Here is a 19,117-nt window from a genome sequence, read left to right as displayed (position 1 = left end):
ACGTGTATTTGGGGTAAGATCTGAGTTATCATTTGACCTGGATCTGGGGCTTGGTCCTTTGGGGTCAGGAGAACCTTTTCTTTTCTATGATGAAATAAGATTTTCAGAATTTAGCATCCTATGTTTGACGTGTGTCTAGATGGAGGCCTGCGGCTGGGCACTTTAAGGGCACTGCATTATTTGGATGTCTGAGTACCCAGGGAGGTGCTATAGAAGCTGGTTTGGGCTGGCTGGGTAAATCTAAGGAGTGGAATATCCACCAGTGTTTGGGGTTTGTTTGCCCAATTTTGTTTACAGTTCACCCTGATTGAGTGACCTCAGCTGGCTCCCACGGGCAGCACCGCAACAGACAGACATGTCCCTGCCGAGATCAGCCCACCGGCCCCAGCACTAAGAGCCCGGGAGTGAGATCAGGAACTGGAGAGGGGTCAGGGAAGAGCTGTGGGAATGATCGAAGGGTTAGAAACCTGCCTCAGTGACATACCAGGAGGTCAAATGAGACAAAGGGAGAGTCTAAGGGGTGATGTGATCCCAGCCTAGAGCAGTGGCAGCTTCTCCACCTTTGTGGGCTCAGGGCCCATCTGTGAATGTCGTGACCCAGTAGCTAGTCTGGGGGTGGGGGCCCTGGGCTGGTTTTGAACAGGTCCTGCTCCTTCAGGGGGGTTTGGTCCTGCCCAGCTCCTGTGCTGTGCGGGGGTTGGGCTTGACTCTCTGCCCTGGGCCTTGCATCTCGGGGTGGCAGTGCCGCCCAGGTTTGGCCCTGTCCAAACTGGCGTGAGTGGAGCTGTGCCCTGGATCACAGGGGGTGGCAGCGCCAGCCACTGAAACCCTGCCTACCCCAACTGCTGGGTTGTTATGACATCTGGGCCAAACCTGAGTGGGGCAGGGACTCGAGGTGCCGGAACGGGAAGTGAACGAGCCTGGCCTGTCCATTTTTCACCACTGCCCCCGCGAGGCCTGCCCCCAAGCTGGAAGCTGGAGCCCGGGCTGGGGAAAAGCAGCCCGGGGAGCCTGGGCAGCTGTAGGGAGCCATGGACCTGCTGCCTGCCCGGGGCAGGGAGGGGGGCCTCAGGGGAAGAGGAGGGGCAAGGGCGGGGCCACAGAGGGGGCCTCGTGGCCCTCCTACCTTTAGGAAGACTCCATAGCCCCTGACAGGGACCAAGAGGTTGCAGTGCCTGGAGCAGGGACTGGAGCACGGCCAGCCACGTGGGACAGGAGCTGCCACACGACCCTTCGGCACAGTCTAGGGCCGATTGTGGGTCCCAACTCCAGGCGGAGAAGCCCTGCTCTGGCAGTACCTCCATGGGAACAAATGTTGACCAGGCGCTCTGCAGGCAGGTGGAGGAAGGGCGAAGCGGGACAGATTCCCACTGGCAATGGGGGTCGGTGTTTAATGGGGAGGTAAGTAGCCATTGGACAATCAGTGCAGCCAGCTCTGCTCTGGGGCAAGTCTGTGGCCCAGGTCGGACGGGAGGCAGAGCACATGGTCATGGGCCTTGCTAGCCGGGGCTCTGGGGGTCTCTGAACAGCAGGAGGAGGCTGTTACCTGCGTGTGGCCTGGGGGACTTTCCCTCACCCCAGTCACTCACCTTCGGCCCCTTCTAGTGCCTCTGGCCCCTCTGGCCTCTCCTCGTCGGCTCCAGTGTCTCCTCCATCCCCGCCTGCAAACCCGTCCGTGTCATCCTCACCCAGCGAGTCTGGGAGAGCGAGGGAATCCCAGAGTCAGCAACCGCACCAGGGGGGCCGAAACTGCCCCACCCTCCCCACTGAGGGTCCCTGGCCAGGTCGCCCCAGAGAGCTCAGCGGGACAGAGGCCTGGAGCAGCTGGAAGGGAGGCTCTGGCCATGCCACCTGCACCCAGCTCAGGCAATCCTGGGGTCCCTGCCAGCATCCTGCCCCCAGCACACAGCCAGCTGTGGGTGGAGAGAGGCAGAAGCCAGGACCCACTGCTGGGGAGGGGCTGTGCTGGCAGCCGCCCCAGGAGGCTGAGATCAGTGCTCTGTTACCCCTTCCTGTACCCCATCCCCCCACCTGCAAGCCAGCCACACCCCCTCAGAGAGCCCGTACACCCTGGGCCCCACAACCCTCCCCGAGGGGCTCCTCTACAGCTAATGCCAGCTCTGTCCCCGCCTCGTTGAATGTCAGACAGACAGACACACAGATGAACGTGTGGGCTGAGGAGCAGCTCTGCCCACCCCGCACAGCACCCAGGACAGGGCCATGCACCATGGCCCCAGGGCGACCTGCCGGTGCCACGCCCCCCTCGCCCTGCGGCGCCCCTGGGTCACCTGTCTGGAATTCGATGGTTCTCAGCATCTCCGCCAGGTAGTCCACATTGACAAAGAAGTGGTCCATCTTCTCGTAGCCGGGCTCTGGGCGGCTGCTCATTGACACCTTCGACATGTCTGTGATCCTGCCAGGCAGAGCCAGGGGCATCTCAGCCTCACAAATCTCACCTTACTGCATTCAGAGCCATTGCAGAGCACCAAGCCTGTGACTCCACGACACCCCCGCACAGCCTGACCAACCACCCCACTCTGGGAATGGGGGCACTGGCCAAGCTGTCGTGGGGAGCCTAGGGCTGGCGTAGTAGGGGGCTGTGGGGAGGGACTGGGGCACTGAAGAGCTGTGTGTGGGAAACTGTGACGAAGCGAGACTGTTCTTAATGTTTCCTCTGAATAGTGTGGGGGTGCCTCGGTTTCCCCTGTGCAGTTCTTAAGTATCTAGGTGGTGGGATAAGGGTGTATGATCATTGCAGAGCCCTAGAGGGCAGGTGTGTGCAGGGGTCTGGACACAGAGAATGGCCGACACCCTGTTTCCTGGCCACTGATGGCCTGAACCTTCCCCCCTGCAAGGTGAGAGCTAAAGGGTTGGAGAACAAAGGAATCCGGTGACCTCCTGGCCTGGGAAAGGGACAAAGCCCAGAGGAGGGGGGGCTGGAGAGAGTTTCAGTTTGGGGCTGGCTGGGGACATGGAGTGAAGTGCAGACAGGGTCGTCTGGCTCACGGCCCCCCAAAATGGACCCAGCTGAGGGGTCCTGTTCTCTGCACCTATAAGCTCTGTGTTAGACCATGTTCCTGTCATCTAATAAACCTCTGTGTTACTGGCTGGCTGAGAGTCACGTCTGACTGCGGAGTTGGGGGGCAGGACCCTCTGGCTTCCCCAGGACCCCGCCTGGGCGGACTCGCTGTGGGAATTGCACGGAGGGGCAGAGGATGCTGAATGCTCCAGGGTCAGACCCAGGAAGGGGGAAGCCGGGTGAGCTGTGGGCGGGGGAGCTCAGGGCTGGGGTACCAGGGGGCTGTGGGGTGGGATTGGGGGCACTGGCAGAGCTGTGGGGGGGGAGCTCAGGGCTGGAGTAGCCAGGGGCTGTGGGGCAGGATTGGGGGCACTGGCAGAGCTGTGGGGGAGGGGAGCTCAGGGCTGGAGTAGCCAGGGGCTGTGGGGCAGGATTGGGGGCACTGGCAGAGCTGTGGGGGGGGGGAGCTCAGGGCTGAGGTAGCCGGGGGCGGTGGGGCGGGATTGGGGGCACTGGCAGAGCTGTGTGTGGGGGAGCTCAGGACTGGGGTAGCCGGGGGCGGTGGGGCGGGATTGGGGGCACTGGCAGAGCTGTGTGTGGGGAGCCCAAGGCTGTGGTAGCAGGGGGCTGTGGGGCAGGATTGGGGGCACTGGCAGAGCTGTGTGTGGGGAGCCCAAGGCTGTGGTAGCAGGGGGCTGTGGGGCAGGATTGGGGGCACCGGTAGAGCTGTGGTGGGGAGCCCAGGGCAGGGCTGGCAGGGGGCTGTGGGGCTGGATTTTTGTGCTCACACCCTCCCACAGATACAGGTATCGCCTCATGGGACCCCAGCCAAGGTCCGTCCAGCCCAGTGTCCCATTCCCCACAGCAGCGCAGGCTGCTGGGGGGCAGGTGTGAGAGCCCCATGGCAACTGCTGTGGAACAACCTACCTGTCATGAAGTGGGGATATTTTGTAATATTTTTATGAAGCCGATGTGTGCCTCAGTTTCTCCTCTATGCTGCATTGTTACCCAGTGTGGGGGAGGGCTGGGCACCTCCAGGCAGGCTCAGGCACAGATGGGAATGGCACCCAGGTGTCTGGGACTACGTGGGTCATTGGGAAAGGACTGGCTGAAGCCAACCCCATATCAATGAAGAATCCATGGCAACGATGGCAAATCTAATGGCCAGGTATGGACACCTGGCCCCACCTCTCGGTAGGAGCCGAGAAGCATCCCTCCAACTGGGGAATGAAGGGCTGGGAGCTGCGAGAGGGGGGATAAGAGCTGGGGGCTGGAAGGAGTCGGGCTCTCGCCTGGAGCCTGACCAAGGAGGTTGGATGGAGAGACAGACAAAGCGTGAACCGAGGGGGTCACTGCAGCTGGGCTGGGCTGTAACCCTCAGTTCTCTGGGCCACCCGAAGGGCTGCCTGGGCCATGTGCCAGGTGACCAATAAACCCGCCTGGTTTCACAGCGCTGGGCACGTGGCCCTGCAGACGCTGGGCAAGGGGCACTGATCCCTGAGAAGAGGACACGTCTCCCCCAGGGTCTGTCCCAGACTCGCTGCCCGGAGCTCCCGGGGTGGGGCAGGGGGCTGCAGGCCCAGGGGCCCAGTCTCAGGAGGTGATGAGGCCGCACGGCTCACCCTGGGGGAAGAGCGAGACCCCGGGGGTCTGGGTCACTGCAGGCCCCTCCCAGAGACTGTTCCCAGGCTGGGGGCTTAGCACCAGCCCCGTGGATCCATGACTCTGCCCCAAGGACCCCTGACCCCTACAGAGATGGGCTCCAATCAGAGGTTTCTCTCTCCTGTTGTCTCCCCCCACCCCATCCCACCCCCCAGACTTACTTTTTAAGCAGCTCCTTGGATTGCTGTAGGGAGGGAGAGGCAGAGAGCTTGGTTAGCATCAGCACCTGCTCCTGGAGCCCAGCCCCCACCAGCCCCTGAACCAGGGCCCTGTTCGATCAGCCTGCAGGCTGGCGCTGGCCTTGGCCCCAGTTCTGGCTGGGGGCAGGCTAAAGACCACGTTTCCTTTCCAAGCAGCTTGCAGCATGAGCCGCTCTCGGGCTTTACCACTCAGCCAAGCAGGAGCTCCTGGCTGGGGGCAGAGAGGCAACCACAGGTGCCCACGGCCTAGCAGGCTCCTGCCCCCGAGCCCTTTGCCCAGGCCCTTATTCCAGGAGGATGGTGCCCAAGGCGTGGCCAGGTACCAGTGTGAAGAAGCCCCTCTCCTGCCCTCCCCTTCCCAGATGCCCCCTCCCCACACAGACCTGCAGGTACGCAGCCATCTGGGGCTCCTCCATGGCCTGGATGGCCGACTCCACCAGCTTGGAGGAGATCTCCAGGTGCTCCCCGTACTGGCGGATGAGGGAGCGCACATGGCTCACCCGCTCCTCCTGCTCCCGGCTGATGCGCTGCGCCAGCTCCTTCTTACGCTCCTCCAGGGTGCTGCACAGGGAGTCGAAGCGCTGGCAGAGCTGCTGCTTCTGCCGCCGACTGTTCTCCTGCAGGGGGAGCCGCCCGCACGTCACTGCAGGGGCTCAGGGGCCACCCCTCCTCCAGCCCCACAGCCCCCGCCTGTTCCCCTGACCTCCACGAGGAGCAAAGGGGCCAGGGTGGGGAGCCAGGACTCCTGGGTTCTCTCCCCAGCTCTGGGAGAGGAAGGTGTCTAGTGCTGGGCCAGGACCCAGGACTTGCGGGCTGGATTAGCCATCAGGTCACTGACTCGCTGTGGCCGTTCCCTTCTGTTCTCCAGAGTCAGGAGATCACCCCCCGACCCCTGTGCTGCTCTGGCCTGAGACTCTATCCAGTGATTCCTGCATCAAGCCCCACCATGCTGTTTGGGCCCCAGCAGGTCCATTACGGATGCCTGGCCTGTGACAAAGTGGGAATGTTCTTAATGTTTTCTCCAAATACTGTGTGTGCCTCAGTTTCCCCTGTGTTACTTGAGTATCTAGGTGGAGGGATAAGGGTGCGTGATCATTGTAGAGGCCCCTCGATGGCAGGTCTGGCTGAACAGAACAGGGAATCACCAAGTGATCCATCCCCTGTCGCCTATTCCCAGCTCCTGGCAAACAGAGGCTGGGGACCCCATCTCTGCCCATCCTGGCTGCCTGGGCCCAGAAAACAGCTAACACTGTATCCTGGCAAACGATGGCTGGGCCCCCTCCTTGCACCAGCCAGGCGGAGGAGTTGGTGCAGCCCAGGTGACTTGCTTGCTGGGGAAAGAGCCAAACAACGGAGAAGGAGCAATGGGGGTGAGGAGACCAGGCAGCTGGAACTGGTCAGTCTCATGCTTTGAGCCTCAGAGGGGGGAGTCCAGGGCGCTAGGCCCTGGATCCCACTAAGATGGACTTTGCTGCTGTAAGCAGGGTCTGGATGATTTCTCCCGGCAGCCAGCAGAGAGCGGGAGAGACTTCGGGGCAAACCGTATTTACGTGAACACACCTACTCTGCGTCGGTATCCAGCAGATAGAGCTGTGCTGCTCAAAGCGATCAGCTTTGGCCGGCGTTGGTACAAAGCATGTTACTACTGAATGAAGGGGGAATGACATGCTGTTGTCTTTATTGTATGAATAAAGGGGAGCAGAGCTATACTTAACATGTCCCGATTGAGGGGTCACCCTCAGCTGAAAGCACCTCGTTAAGCCAGAGGCTCGAATGCCAGGAAGGTAAGAGGGGTGGGGATAGGTGTTGTAGCCTCTTTCTAAAGGGCCTTGGTCAGGGTTAACCTGTTCCTCCCTAGTGCTTAAAGCTACAGTGAAAGGGGCTTTGTTAGGAGCCTTTTGTTAAGTTAAATGCTCAAAAGAGCTGAAAAGGCTTGTGGTGGGGCAGTGTCTCTTTGTGACAAAGTGGAACTGTTCTTAATGTTTCCTCTGAATAGTGTGGGGGTGCCTCAGTTTCCCCAATGAAGTTTTTAAGTATCTAGGTGGTGGGATAAGGGGGTATGATCGTTGCAGAGCCCTAGAGGGCAGGTGTGTGCAGGGGTCTGGACACAGAGAATGGCCGACACCCTGTTTCCTGGCAACTGATGGCCTGGGCCCTTCCCCCTGCAAGGTGAGAGCTAAAGGGTTGGAGAACAAAGGAATCAGGTGCCCTCCTGGCCCGGGAAAGGGACAAAGCCCAGAGCAGGAGGGGCTGGAGAGAGTTTCAGTTTGGCTGGGGACATGGAGTGAAGTGCAGACGGGGTTGTCTGGCTCACTGCCCCCGAAATGGACCCGGCTGAAGGGTCCTGTTCTATGCACCTATAAGCTCTGTTTTAGACCATGTTCCTGTCGTCTAATAAACCTTCTGTTTTACTGTCTGGCTGAGAGTCACGTCTGACTGCGGAGTTGGGGGGCAGGATCCTCTGGCTTCCCCAGGACCTCGCCTGGGCGGACTCGCTGTGGGAAGCGCATGGAGGGCGGAGGATGCTGGATGCTCCGAGGTCAGACCCAGGAAGGGGGGAGCCGGGGGAGCTGTGGGTCCTGCAGACAGGCTGCTCACAGAGAGGAGACTCCCCCAGAGTCCTGCCTGGCTTCATAGGGAGCAGTTCCAGAGCATCGCACGGGGACTCCGTGACAACTGGTGGCAGTGGTGGGATGTACTGCACCCCGTGGATGGCGCTTCCTGCAGTAAGTGACTGGGGAGCAGTAAAACAAAGGGGGATTGAGGAGGACCATCCGATGAAGTGAGCTGTAGCTCACGAAAGCTTATGCTCTAATAAATTTGTTAGTCTCTAAGGTGCCACAAGTACTCCTTTTCTTTTTGCAGAGCTTCTGAAGGCTCAGAGAGGAGTGGTTTCAGGGGGTGGTGAACCCCTGGGAGTGTGTGACCAGCGAGAAGGACTGTGCAGTAATAGGGTTCCCCTGGGAATTGCAGCGAGCGGTCCCAGGGTAGGAGCAGTCTGCAGCTCGACCCTGGCAAAGAGGTGGTGACCTCGGGAAGGGATGGCAACTAGGGGTTCTCCATAGAAACCGCAGGCGGCTGAGAGCACACAGGCCTGTGAGTCCACAGCAACTTGGGAACAGCGGAGTGAGGGCCTGTCACCATCTCCTAAAGAAGGACATTGTAACCCTGTGCAGAAAGAGAGGGTTGTGCATTGGAAAGTTCACCAAAGCCCAGTTAATTGTGCAGCTGGAGGAGGATGATCACTCTGAGGAGCAGATTCCTGACCCAAATGGGGCTATAGCAGGATCTGGGAGCAGCTGGAGTGGTAGCCAGGCATCCCCTAGACGCCTGTCCCCGACCAGATGGGGGTCTTCATGATCGGGTTCCCCATCGGGGGATCGGAGACGGACGGGATTGGAGCTGAGTCCGAGAGAGCAAGAGGACTGGGAGAGACAGCGAGAGCCCGAGAAAGAGCTGCAGAAGCAGCAGCAGCATGAACTGGCGATGGTGGAGCGGAGAGGCAGAGGGGACTCCCAGGGATGAGTGGGGATAGACCCCGGGGTGCCAGTTCCACAGGGAACCTCGAGACTAAATTGCTGCCCCTGGTTAAGGAGGGGGAGATGTGGATGCCCCCTCACTGCCTTTGAGCAGGCTGGCGATTTCAATGAGGGGGACCCTGCGGAACAGCCCCGGTGTCTAGCTCCCTTGCTGGGTCCCAAGGCCATAGACTCCGTCAGCCAGATGGGTGGGGAGGTGGACAGGCTCCAACTCCTGGTCCCAACCTATATGTCTATGTGGAGTCTCCTGGGCTCAGGCCCCTCGGACCCCCAGTGGGAGCGGAAGGTGATGGTCAAAGGGGAGACATTCCTGGGGTGGCGAGATCCTGGGACGGCGAGATCCTGGGACAGAGAAAACTGTTGTCAGGCCCCTGGTGGTGCAGCCTCAGATGCTGAGGGGCTGTGTGAGCTGCGTGGGGGTCCCAGGGATGAAGCCCCTCACCCTGCCTATGGACCAGATCCCTGTGCAGACCCAGGAGGGGTGGGGCTGGCTGATCGTTGGGTTCTCCAGGATATCAGCTGTGAGACCCTGTTGGGGGGTGACTGTGTCTCTTTGGGACAGGATCTAGGCCCTGCTCCTGTAACGGCCAAGGGTTTGAATTTGAATCTAGGGAACCAATTGGGGGAGAGGGAAATGGTCAGTGAAAATGCAGATGACCTGGCTGGCAGCAGGGAGGATCTGCTAGGCTCAGGTTACCTGCCTGTAAGGAGACCCCTGGGGCTGGGTGGGACAGAGAGATGCTCCCCGCCCTCTTGCACACTGGAGCAGGAGCGGGAAAGCAGCGAGCTCGCTGCCTACCCACACCGGGAAAGCAAGGGCAGCGCTGAGCATAGTGGGAGCTGAGATCCCAGCTGAGTGCGGGGAGAGCAGATCGAGGGACGTGATCGTTCCCCTCTATTCGACACTGGTGAGGCCTCATCTGGAGTACTGTGTCCAGTTTTGGGCCCCACACTACAGGAAGGATGTGGATAAATTGGAAAGAGTACAGCGAAGGGCAACAAAATGATTAGGGTCTAGAGCACATGACTTATGAGGAGAGGCTGAGGGAGCTGGGATTGTTTAGTCTGCAGAAGAGAAGAATGAGGGGGGATTTGATAGCTGCTTTCAACTACCTGAAAGGGGGTTTCAAAGAGGATGGCTCTAGACTGTTCTCAATGGTAGCAGATGACAGAACGAGGAGTAATGGTCTCAAGTTGCAATGGGGGAGGTTTAGATTGGATATTAGGAAAAACTTTTTCACTAAGAGGGTGGTGAAACACTGGAATGCGTTACCTAGGGAGGTGGTAGAATCTCCTTCCTTAGAGGTTTTTAAGGTCAGGCTTGACAAAGCCCTGGCTGGGATGATTTAACTGGGACTTGGTCCTGCTTTGAGCAGGGGGTTGGACTAGATGACCTTCTGGGGTCCCTTCCAACCCTGATATTCTATGATTCTATGATTCTATGATTCTATGAGAGACAGGAAACATTAAAAACAGTCCTGTTTTGTCACATCTCTCCCCCCTTTGAGACCAAACTGAGCAGGGTCACTTTAGCCGGTGACCTGGGGAAGTTCGAAGCCACCAATGTTCCCATGGATGCCCCAGCATCTCTCCCATTCCTTGGTGGGAGTTACACCAGGCCCTTCCAGTTTCACGTCCTCCCTTAGGTCGGAGGTGGTTGATAGCACTTGCAGGCCGCATATGGGAAGGTTTATGGGGCCCGTGCCCTTTTGCCAACCCAAAACCCCCGGGGTCAAACTGGGATCAGGTCTACCCCCAGTGCTCCAGTCTGGAGGCCTGCAATTCGGGCTCTCTTGGTTAAGAGCCCCCATCTTGACCTGGGCCACACACTGTTCACTTACAGAACTAGCATGGAGACATCCCTTTCTCAACAACCTTGTCTCCCCAACAAGCTGGCCAAACACAGCCACTTGGTGATAGGACTGTTTAACTTTCTTAACAGCTTTCACTTCATCTGAGACCTTCTCAAAGCCATCCACACTGGATCTTTCAACAGGAAAGTCAGAGGATCCATTCACAACAGAAAATTTCTGGCTCTTAGGAACTGAAACTTTCTTGATTAAATCACTTTCACACCCTTCAGTGGCAGTGAACTGCTTGCAAAGACTCCAGGAGGATTCCTTTCCCCAGGGGCTTTTCTATGCAACAATTCACCCTTCACAGAAATTCTGCCCTTACCCTCTTCACCTAGGGCTTGCTCTAGAGGAACACTTTCCTGAGCAACAACAGACTCTCTCTGGGTCTCACTTACATCCAGAATCACCTCTGGCCCATCAGGCGGATTCCTACACAATCCCCTTTCAGGCAAACTCACAGACTTCCTAGAGAAAAGGTTAGAAGCCTTCTCCTTCCCTTTGCCGCACACAAGTTCAGGAATCTTTTCCTTCTTGCTACAGGTTTCCACACCCTCAGTAGGTAACACAATCAAATCCCCTTTCTGCTCTCCTTGTGCCCTGGCTAGGATCTCACCCTGATTAGACAAGGTTGCTACAGCCTTTCCCAACCACACACTAGCAACAGGCAAAATACAAGCACCAGAATTGTCTGGTCTCTGGGATTTTGCATAGACACTAATTAGATGCGACCTAGTTACGGCGCCATTCTCCCGAGCAGACACAAACTGAGGACCATTCCCTTCCTGGGCTTTAGCTGAATCCAGAACCAACTCTGAGACAACTGCACTATTCTCAACCATCCCAGGCTGAAAGGTCCCTTCTGTCTGCTCCACAGAATAAGAAGAGCCGGACACACTTTCCCTTTCCCAGACACACAGCTCGGGATCATTCCCCTGGTCCCAGCACACAGGGCTGTTCACTGCTTGGAGACCGGGGTAGCTCCCTCCATATGCGAGTCCATACCCCTGACAGACACAGGCATGTTTCCTTCCCTGTCCCAATTCCCACCCAGCTAACAGGTAAGGTCCAGGGACACTCGTCTTCCGCTCTCCTGGCCTTCCCACCCTGCTGACTAGACAAAGCCACAGCTCACAAGGCTGCCTAGGCTCATCCAAACTTTTCTTACCAAGCACCTTGCCACTCCCAACAGATCCCCTGCCCTGCCTGTGTCTCCCCCCTCAGCTGGGGTCTCAGCTCCCACTGTGCTCAGCGCTGCCCTTGCTGTCCCAGTGGGGGTAGGCAGCGAGCTCTCTGCTTTCCTCACTGCATCAGAGCAAGCATGAATCCCCTCTCCGGTCTGCAAGGGGGCAGGGAGCATCTCTCTGTCCCACCCAGCTCCAGGGGTCTGGTTACAGGCAGGCAGGTATCCTGAGCCTAGCAGCTCCTCCCCGCTGCCAGTCAGGTCATCTGCATTTCCACTGACCATTTCCCTCTCCGCCGATTGGTTCCCTGGATTCAAATTCAAACTCTCGGCCGTTACAGGAGCAGAGTCTGGATCCTGTCCCAAAGAGACACAGTCACCCCCCAACAGGGTCTCACAGCTGGTATCCTGGAGAACCCCAACAACCAGCCAGCCCCACCCCTCCTGGGTCTGCACAGGGATCCGGGCCATAGGCAGGGCGAGGGGCTTCATCCCTGGGACCCTCACCCAGCTCACACAGCCCCCCAGCATCTGAGGCTGCACCACCAGGGGCCTGACACCAGTTCTCTCTGTCCCAGGATCTCGCCACCCCAGGAATGTCTCCCCATTGACCATCACCTTCCGCTCCCACTGGGGGTCCAAGGGGCCTGACCCCAGGAAACTCCACACAGACATATAGGTTGGGAGGGACCAGGAATGGGAGCCTGTCCACCTCCCCACCCATTTGGCTGACAGAGTCTATGGCCTTGGGATCCAGCAAGGGAGCTAGACATTGGGGCTTTTCCACAGGGTCCCCCTGGTTCAAATCGACAGCCTGCTCAAAGGCAGTGAGGGGGCATCCACATCCCCCCCTTAACCAGGGGCAGCAATTTAGTCTCGAGGTTCCCTGCGGAACTGGCACCCCGGGGTCTATCCCCGCTCACCCCTGGGAGGTCCCCTCTGCCTCTCCGCTCCACCATCACCAGTTCATGCTGCTGCTGCTCCTGCAGCTCTTTCTTGGGCTCTCGCTGTCTCTCAGTCCTCTTGCTCTCTCGGACTCAGCTCCAATCCTGTCCGTCTCCGATCCCCCGATGGGGAACCCGATCGTGAAGACCCCCATCTGGTCGGGGACAGGAGTTTTGGGGATGCCTGGCTACTACTCCAGCTGCTCCCAGATCCTGCTATAGCCCCATTTGGGGTCAGGAATCCGTTCCTTAGAGTGATCATCCTCCTCCAGTTGCACGATTAACTGTGCCTTGGTGAACTTTCCAACGCGCAACCCTCTCTTTTTGCACAGGGTTACAATGTCCTTTTTAAGGAGATGGTGACAGGCCATCACTCCGCTCTTCCCAAGTTGTTGTGGACTCACAGGCCTGTGTGCTCTCAGCTCCCCACGGTTTCCAGGGAGAACCCCTATGTGCCAGCCCTTCGAGGTCACAACCTCTTTGCCAGGGTTGAGCTGCAGACTCCTCCACCCCTGGGACCGCTCGCTGCAATCCCCAGGGGAACCCTATTACTGCACAGTCCTTCTCGCTGGTGACACACTCCCAGGGGTTAATCACCCCCCGAAACCACTCCTCTCTGAGCCTTCAGCATGCCTGGTCCTCGTCAATCCCCCTTCATTTTACTGCTCCCCAGTCACTTACTGCAGGAAGCGCCATCCATAGAGTGCAGTACATCCCACCGCTACCACCAGTTGTCACGGAGTCCCCGGGCGATGCTCTGGAACTGCTCCCTACGAAGCCAGTCAGGACTCGGGGGAAGTCTCCTTTCTGTGAGCAAATTGTCTTCAGGACACACAGCTCACACAGCTTCCACCTTCCTGGGTCTGACCTCGGAGCATTCAGCAACCTCTGCCCCTCCGTGCGTTTCCCACAGCGAGTCCACCCAGGCGGGGTCCTGGGGAAGCCAGAGGCTCCTGCCCCCCAACTCCGCAGTCAGATGTGACTCTCAGCCAGCCAGTAATACAGAAGGTTTATTAGACGACAGGAACATGGTCTAACACAGAGCTTGTAGGTGCAGAGAACAGGACCCCTCAGCTGGGTCCATTTTGGGGGGCAGTGAGCCAGACAACCCCGTCTGCACTTCACTCCATGTCCCCAGCCAGCCCCAAACTGAAACTATCTCCAGCCCCCACCCCACCCTGGGCTTTGTCCCTTTCCTGGGCCATGAGGGCACCGGATTCCTTTGTTCTCCAACCCTTTAGCTCTCACCTTGCAGGGGGGAAGGGCCCAGGCCATCAGTTGCCAGGAAACAGGGTGTCGGCCATTCTCTGTGTCCAGACCCCTGCACACACCTGCCCTCTAGGGCTCTGCAACCATCATACACCCTTATCCCACCCCCTAGAGACTTAAGAACTGCATAGGGGAAACTGAGGCACCCCCACACTATTCAGAGGAAACAAATTCAGGAGGTCATCTAGTCCAACCCCCTGCTCAAAGCAGGACCAACCCCAACTAAATCATCCCAGCCAGGGCTTTGTCAAGCCTGGCCCTAAAAACCTCTAAGGAAGGAGATTCCACCACCTCCCTAGGGAACCCATTCCAGTGCTTCACCACCCTCCTAGTTAAAAAGTTTTTCCTAATATTCAACGTAAACTTCCCCCACTGCAACTTGAGACCATTACTCCTTGTTCTGTTATCTGCTACCACTGAGAACAGTCTAGATTCATCCTCTTTGGATCCCCCCTTTAGGTAGTTGAAAGCAGCTGTCAAATCCCCCCTCATTCTTCTCTTCCGCAGACTGAACAATCCCAGTTCCCTCAGCCTCTCCTCACAAGTCATGTGTTCCAGTCCCCTCATCATTTTCGTTGCCCTCTGCTAGACTCTTTCAAATTTTTCCACATCCTTCTTGTAGTGTGGGGCCCAAAACTGGACACAGTACTCCAGATGAGGCCTCACCAATGTCGAATAGAGGGGAACGATCACGTCCCTTGATCTGCTGGCAATGCCCCTACTTATACATCCCCAAATGCCATTGGCCTTCTTGGCAACAAGGGGACACGGTTGACTTATATCCAGCTTCTCATCCACTGTAACCCCTAGGTCCTCCAGCACAGTGACCCCTGCCCCCACCCCATTTGTGGGGCAATCCTCCCAGTGGGGTGGGGGGGCTTCCATGTAAGTCACCCCCCAGGTCTTCTGCACACCCCAAAACCTTTTCCCATAAGCCTCAGGTGCCCATTCAGACTTGAGCCTGGTTGAACTGTTCCCAGTCCCCAGTATCGGCTCCGTCCTGGCTGGGCACCCCAGGGCTCTGGGACTGAGCAAGAGGGTGAGACGCGGAGCCGGCCTGCAGGGTCAGCCTGGTTCAATCTCAGGCCTTCTCAAAGGAAGTGAGGTGGGAACCGATATCCCGCCCCTCCTCCAACTTGGCAACAATTTGGGATCTAGGCTCCCTGTGGAACTGGCATCCCAGGGCCTTTCCCCACTTTCCCCTTGGTGGGTCCTCTCGCCCCTCAGCTTCTCCAGCACCCGTTCACGCTTCCGCTGCTTCTCCTGGTTCTTCCTCGTCTTTCACTGCTTCTCACGGCTGCTAGCTCTGTTGCTCCAGCCAGAGCAACTTCGCTCTCAGCTCCTACTCCACCAAATCCATCGAGGGTGAACCAGGTCGTGAGGACGCCCTGCTGCCCCGCTCCTGCTGCTGCCTCCATTACTGTGGGACCTTTCTGGAACCTCACTTGCACCTGGAACCTGCTTCTTGGACCGACCGTCCTTCTCCAGCTGTGCCTTGTCGAATTTCCCAATGTTTAACCCTCTATCCCTGCACAGGTTTGCGACATCCCTCTTAGGGAGGTGGTTATGCCCCATTTTCTTGCTGTTTCCTTTAAACGAGCCTGGTTTTACTGTTGCAAGTCACTTATTGCAAAAAAAATTCTGGTTAATCCAGGATCCCACCTCTGCCACCACTTGTCATGACTCCACAGGATCAGTGCTATGGCCTCAGCTTGGGAACAGTCTCTGGAAGGACTCTTCAGTGGGCTGGGCCAGATCCCCTGGGGGCCTCATTCTTCCTTCAGTGTAGGCCACATGGCCACACCACCTTAGACTGAACTTCTGGGGCTCCAAACCTCCTGCTTCACCCCTTGAATTCTGTTCAGGGACTGTAACTGAGCCAGACCCTGGGGGAAACGTGTCCTCTCCTCAGGGATCAGTGCCCCTCGCCCAGCATCTGCAGGGCCACACGCCCAGCGCTCTGAAACCTGGCGGGTTTATTGGTCACCTGGCACATGGCCCAGGCAGCCCTTCGGGTGGCCCAGAGAACTGATGGTTACAGCCCAGCCCAGCTGCAGTGACCCCCTTGGTTCAAGCTCTGTCTGTCTCTCCATCCGACCTCCTTGGTCAGACTCCAGCTGACAGCCCTGCCCCAGACTCCTTCCAGCTCCCTGCTCTTATATCCCTCTCCCACTGGGGCGTTGGGTGCCTGGTGTCAATGTCCCGGTGATTGGATCAGCCACTGATGTGGGGTCAGCCTCGGCCAGTAATGACCCACCAGGCTCAGACTGCTGGGCGCCATTCCCACCTCCATTTCTTAGCCTGTTCTGAGAGCAAACGGTCCCTTTCCCACCAGTGGGTAACACTGCTACATAAAGGGGAAACTGAGGCACACACCAGCATCATAAAAATATTACAGAAAATTCCCTCTTTGTCCCACTCTCCCTATTAGACATCTGCACCTTGTTCCCAGGCTGAATTTGTGTAGTGCCTGCTTCCAGCCGGCGGCTCATGTTAGACTGTCTGGCAGATGGAAGAGATATCTGCTTTCACAGATCTCTTCCCACACAGGTACGAGCAGACCCTGAGCAAGTCACCTTTCAGGCGTCTCTTTGGCGAGAGAATCAGACCCACCTCCTTCAGGCTCTCCGCAGCCGGCAGATTTTCTAGCCCTCTGTCCTGTTCCCTGAACCCTTTCCAGTCCATTAACCTCCCGTTGGCAGAGCAGGCCCCAGATCCCAGCTCACTGTCCCTGTCTGGAGAGCAAACACCATCTGCTAGTCCACCTTGTACATCAAAGGAGCGCACTCGCCCTCTTAGCTACAGCGTCACACAGGGCTATGCTGGGCCAGCTGGTTTTTCCCAGGAGCGCTTCCCTGCCTTCCTGGCTCTGCCCCCAGCCCCATGGCACCTAGGCTGTGACCGTAGGTGGGAGGGCCTGGCATTTGGCTAGGTTACAAGGTATGGGGCCCTGCCCCCCAAGCCATGCGGGCCTTGCTGCCCTGGGGCTATTTACCTCTTCACTGTCCCTGGCAGATTTGACCAGCAGGGATTTTTTTCTTTGCTGCCAGGTCCCTGATGAAGACCCCGAAGAGCCGTGGGCAGCTCCCGGTGAGAGCCCGCTCCCAACCCCCGCAGGAGGAGAGTTCCCCCTGCCCACAGCCTCCGGCTGCTCTCACCCCATGTGGGGGCCACCCGGGGACCCCTCACCTCGATGGCCTTGCAGATCTCCTCCATCTGGGTCACAATGGCCTGGATACGGTCGTTCCCAGCCACCAGCATGGCGACCCCGTCGCTCAGTTCGCTCTGCCACAGGGGGGTGGGGGGGTCAGTGCTGAGCATAGTAGGATCAGTGCTGGGCACGGGGAGCTGCCCCCCCCAAAGCTGTGGGAGGGGGCCTGGCCAGCAGCCCCCACAGCAATGAATGCACGGGGAGCTCAGCAAGCGCAGACTGGGTCCTGCAGGCTCCCTGCCAGCCCCCCACTCCCCGGCCCTCTACTAGGAGCCCCACAGAGCCTGCACCTGGGGCTGCTCTGGCCTCTTAGTGCCCCCTGGGGAGGAGAGACCTGCCCCCAGCCAAGAAAGGGGGGCAGCCGCTGAATTGCAAAGACCTGGGGGTGAGGCTTCTCCACTCCTGTTACTCCAGCCAGGCTGGCCCCTGGTCAGGATCAGGAAAGCCCAAGGGCCCCCACGGCTACATGGGCACCAATGGCAGCAGAGGAGAACACGGCACGGGGCCCCCGCCACGCCCCCTCCCCAAGCCACGCTCCCCTGCCCCCCCAGGCCATGGCACACAGCCTCAGGTACCTTCTGGCGCTTGTAGACGCTGGGCAGCGGGGCCACCTCGCAGTCCTTGTGGGCCCCGAACACCTTGCACAGGGAGCAGGTGGGCACCTCGCAGCTCAGGCAGTAGATGTTGATCTTCTCATCCTCATGCTCATCACACATCAGCTGCTGCTCTGCCTTAGCGTGCAGGGGCCTGGGGGACGGGCGCAGCATGGGCCCTGCTCCCCGCGCCCCCCCCCGGCCCTCAGGGCCCCCACCCTCCTCCATGTGCCCCACAGCCACCCCGCACAGCCCGGAATCGTCCCCCGCTCTCAGGAAAACCCCGCTCAGCGCCCCCACTGGTCCTCAGGGCCCCCACCCTCCTCCGTGTGCCCCGAATGGTCCGCACAACCCAGAATCGCCCCCCGCCCTCAGGAAACCCCTGCACACCCCCCACCAGCCCTCAGGGCCCCCACCCTCCTCCATGTGCCCCACAGCCACCCCGCACAGCCCGGAATCGTCCCCCGCTCTCAGGAAAACCCCGCTCAGCGCCCCCACTTGCCCTCAGGGCCCCCACCCTCCTCCATGTGCCCCGAATGGTCCGCACAACCCAAAATCGCCCCCCGCCCTCAGGAAAACCCCGCTCAGCGCCCCCACTGGCCCTCAGGGCCCCCACCCTCCTCCGTGTGCCCCGCATGACACAGAATCGCCTCCTGCCCTCAGGAAACCCTTGCACACCCCACACCAGCCCTCAGGGCCCCCACCCTCCTCCGTGTGCCCCACAGCCGCCCCGCACAGCCTGGAATCGCCCCATGCCCTCAGGAAAATCCCGCTCAGCGCCCCCACTGGCCCTCAGGGCCCCCACCCTCCTCCGTGTGCCCCGAATGGTCCGCAGAACCCAGAATTGCCCCCCGCCCTCAGGAAACCCCTGCACACCCCCCACCAGCCCTCAGGTGCCCCACAGCCACCCCACACAGCCCGGAATCGACCCCCGCCCTCAGGAAAACCCCGCTCAGCCCCCTCCCTGACCCCTCTAGAGCCCCCTGCACAGATCTTCCACTCCTCCCCCAAGCCCTTGGCCCCCGCGGCCCCAGCAGACCCAGGCCCCTCGCTGGGCCTCTGCCGCACCTGGTGGACTCCTGCTTGTAGATGTCGATGATGTTCTCCACGAGCAGGTTACGCTGCAGCCCGTAGACGCCGTGCCGGTCTAGGACGACCTCGTGGCGGCAGGAGGGGCACCGGAACCGCCCCCCCGACGACACCGAGCTCGAGCCCCGCGACTGCCACAGCGGGTTGGAAGCCTGGCAGGGAATGGGCACGAGTCAGGGGGCGGGGCCAGGAGGCCATGGGGGGAGACCCCAATACGCCCGCCCAGCCCTGGGCACCCAGCCTGGGGTTACCCCTCCGTGCTCTGGCCCCGAGCACCTGGCACAAACACAGCAACACCCAGGGGAAGCGCAGGGCAGAGTCACAAACTCAGGCCAGGGCAGGGCAGGGCAGGGCTGGGCTGCGACGGAGGCCAGCCAAGGGGCCAGCACTGCCCGGCTCAGAGGAGCGAGCCCCTTCAATAGAACCAGTCAGCCCCACCCACAGCCCTGCCAGCCCCACCAGCCCCATCAGGGCAACATCCACCCCTCTCACAGCCCTGCCAGCCCCACCCGGGCAACATCCACCCCTCTCACTGCCCTGCCAGCCCCACCCACA

At 59.4% G+C, this 19,117-nt stretch overlaps 1 protein-coding gene across 3 annotated transcripts in view; it reads right to left on the bottom strand.

The window, feature by feature from the left end:
- TRIM54 (tripartite motif containing 54) overlaps window positions 1-19,117 on the bottom strand; it is a 30,272-nt gene that overhangs the window by 2,363 nt on the left and 8,792 nt on the right. For all 3 annotated transcript variants that reach the window (XM_038395856.2, XM_043509927.1, XM_043509928.1), the window contains exons 2-8: window positions 18,542-18,714; window positions 17,456-17,627; window positions 16,859-16,954; window positions 5,265-5,498; window positions 4,843-4,865; window positions 2,289-2,413; window positions 1,590-1,697 (exon numbers count right to left, since the gene is read on the bottom strand). In XM_038395856.2, the coding sequence (XP_038251784.1) occupies window positions 1,590-1,697; window positions 2,289-2,413; window positions 4,843-4,865; window positions 5,265-5,498; window positions 16,859-16,954; window positions 17,456-17,627; window positions 18,542-18,714 (931 nt within the window). The remainder of the gene's footprint in view (window positions 1-1,589; window positions 1,698-2,288; window positions 2,414-4,842; window positions 4,866-5,264; window positions 5,499-16,858; window positions 16,955-17,455; window positions 17,628-18,541; window positions 18,715-19,117) is intronic.

The sequence above is a fragment of the Dermochelys coriacea genome, chromosome 3 (assembly GCF_009764565.3).
Source record: "Dermochelys coriacea isolate rDerCor1 chromosome 3, rDerCor1.pri.v4, whole genome shotgun sequence".
NCBI classification, from domain to species: Eukaryota; Metazoa; Chordata; order Testudines; family Dermochelyidae; genus Dermochelys; species Dermochelys coriacea.
The sequence above is the reverse complement of the archived record's forward strand: the minus strand, read 5'-3'. Positions and strand labels throughout refer to the sequence as shown.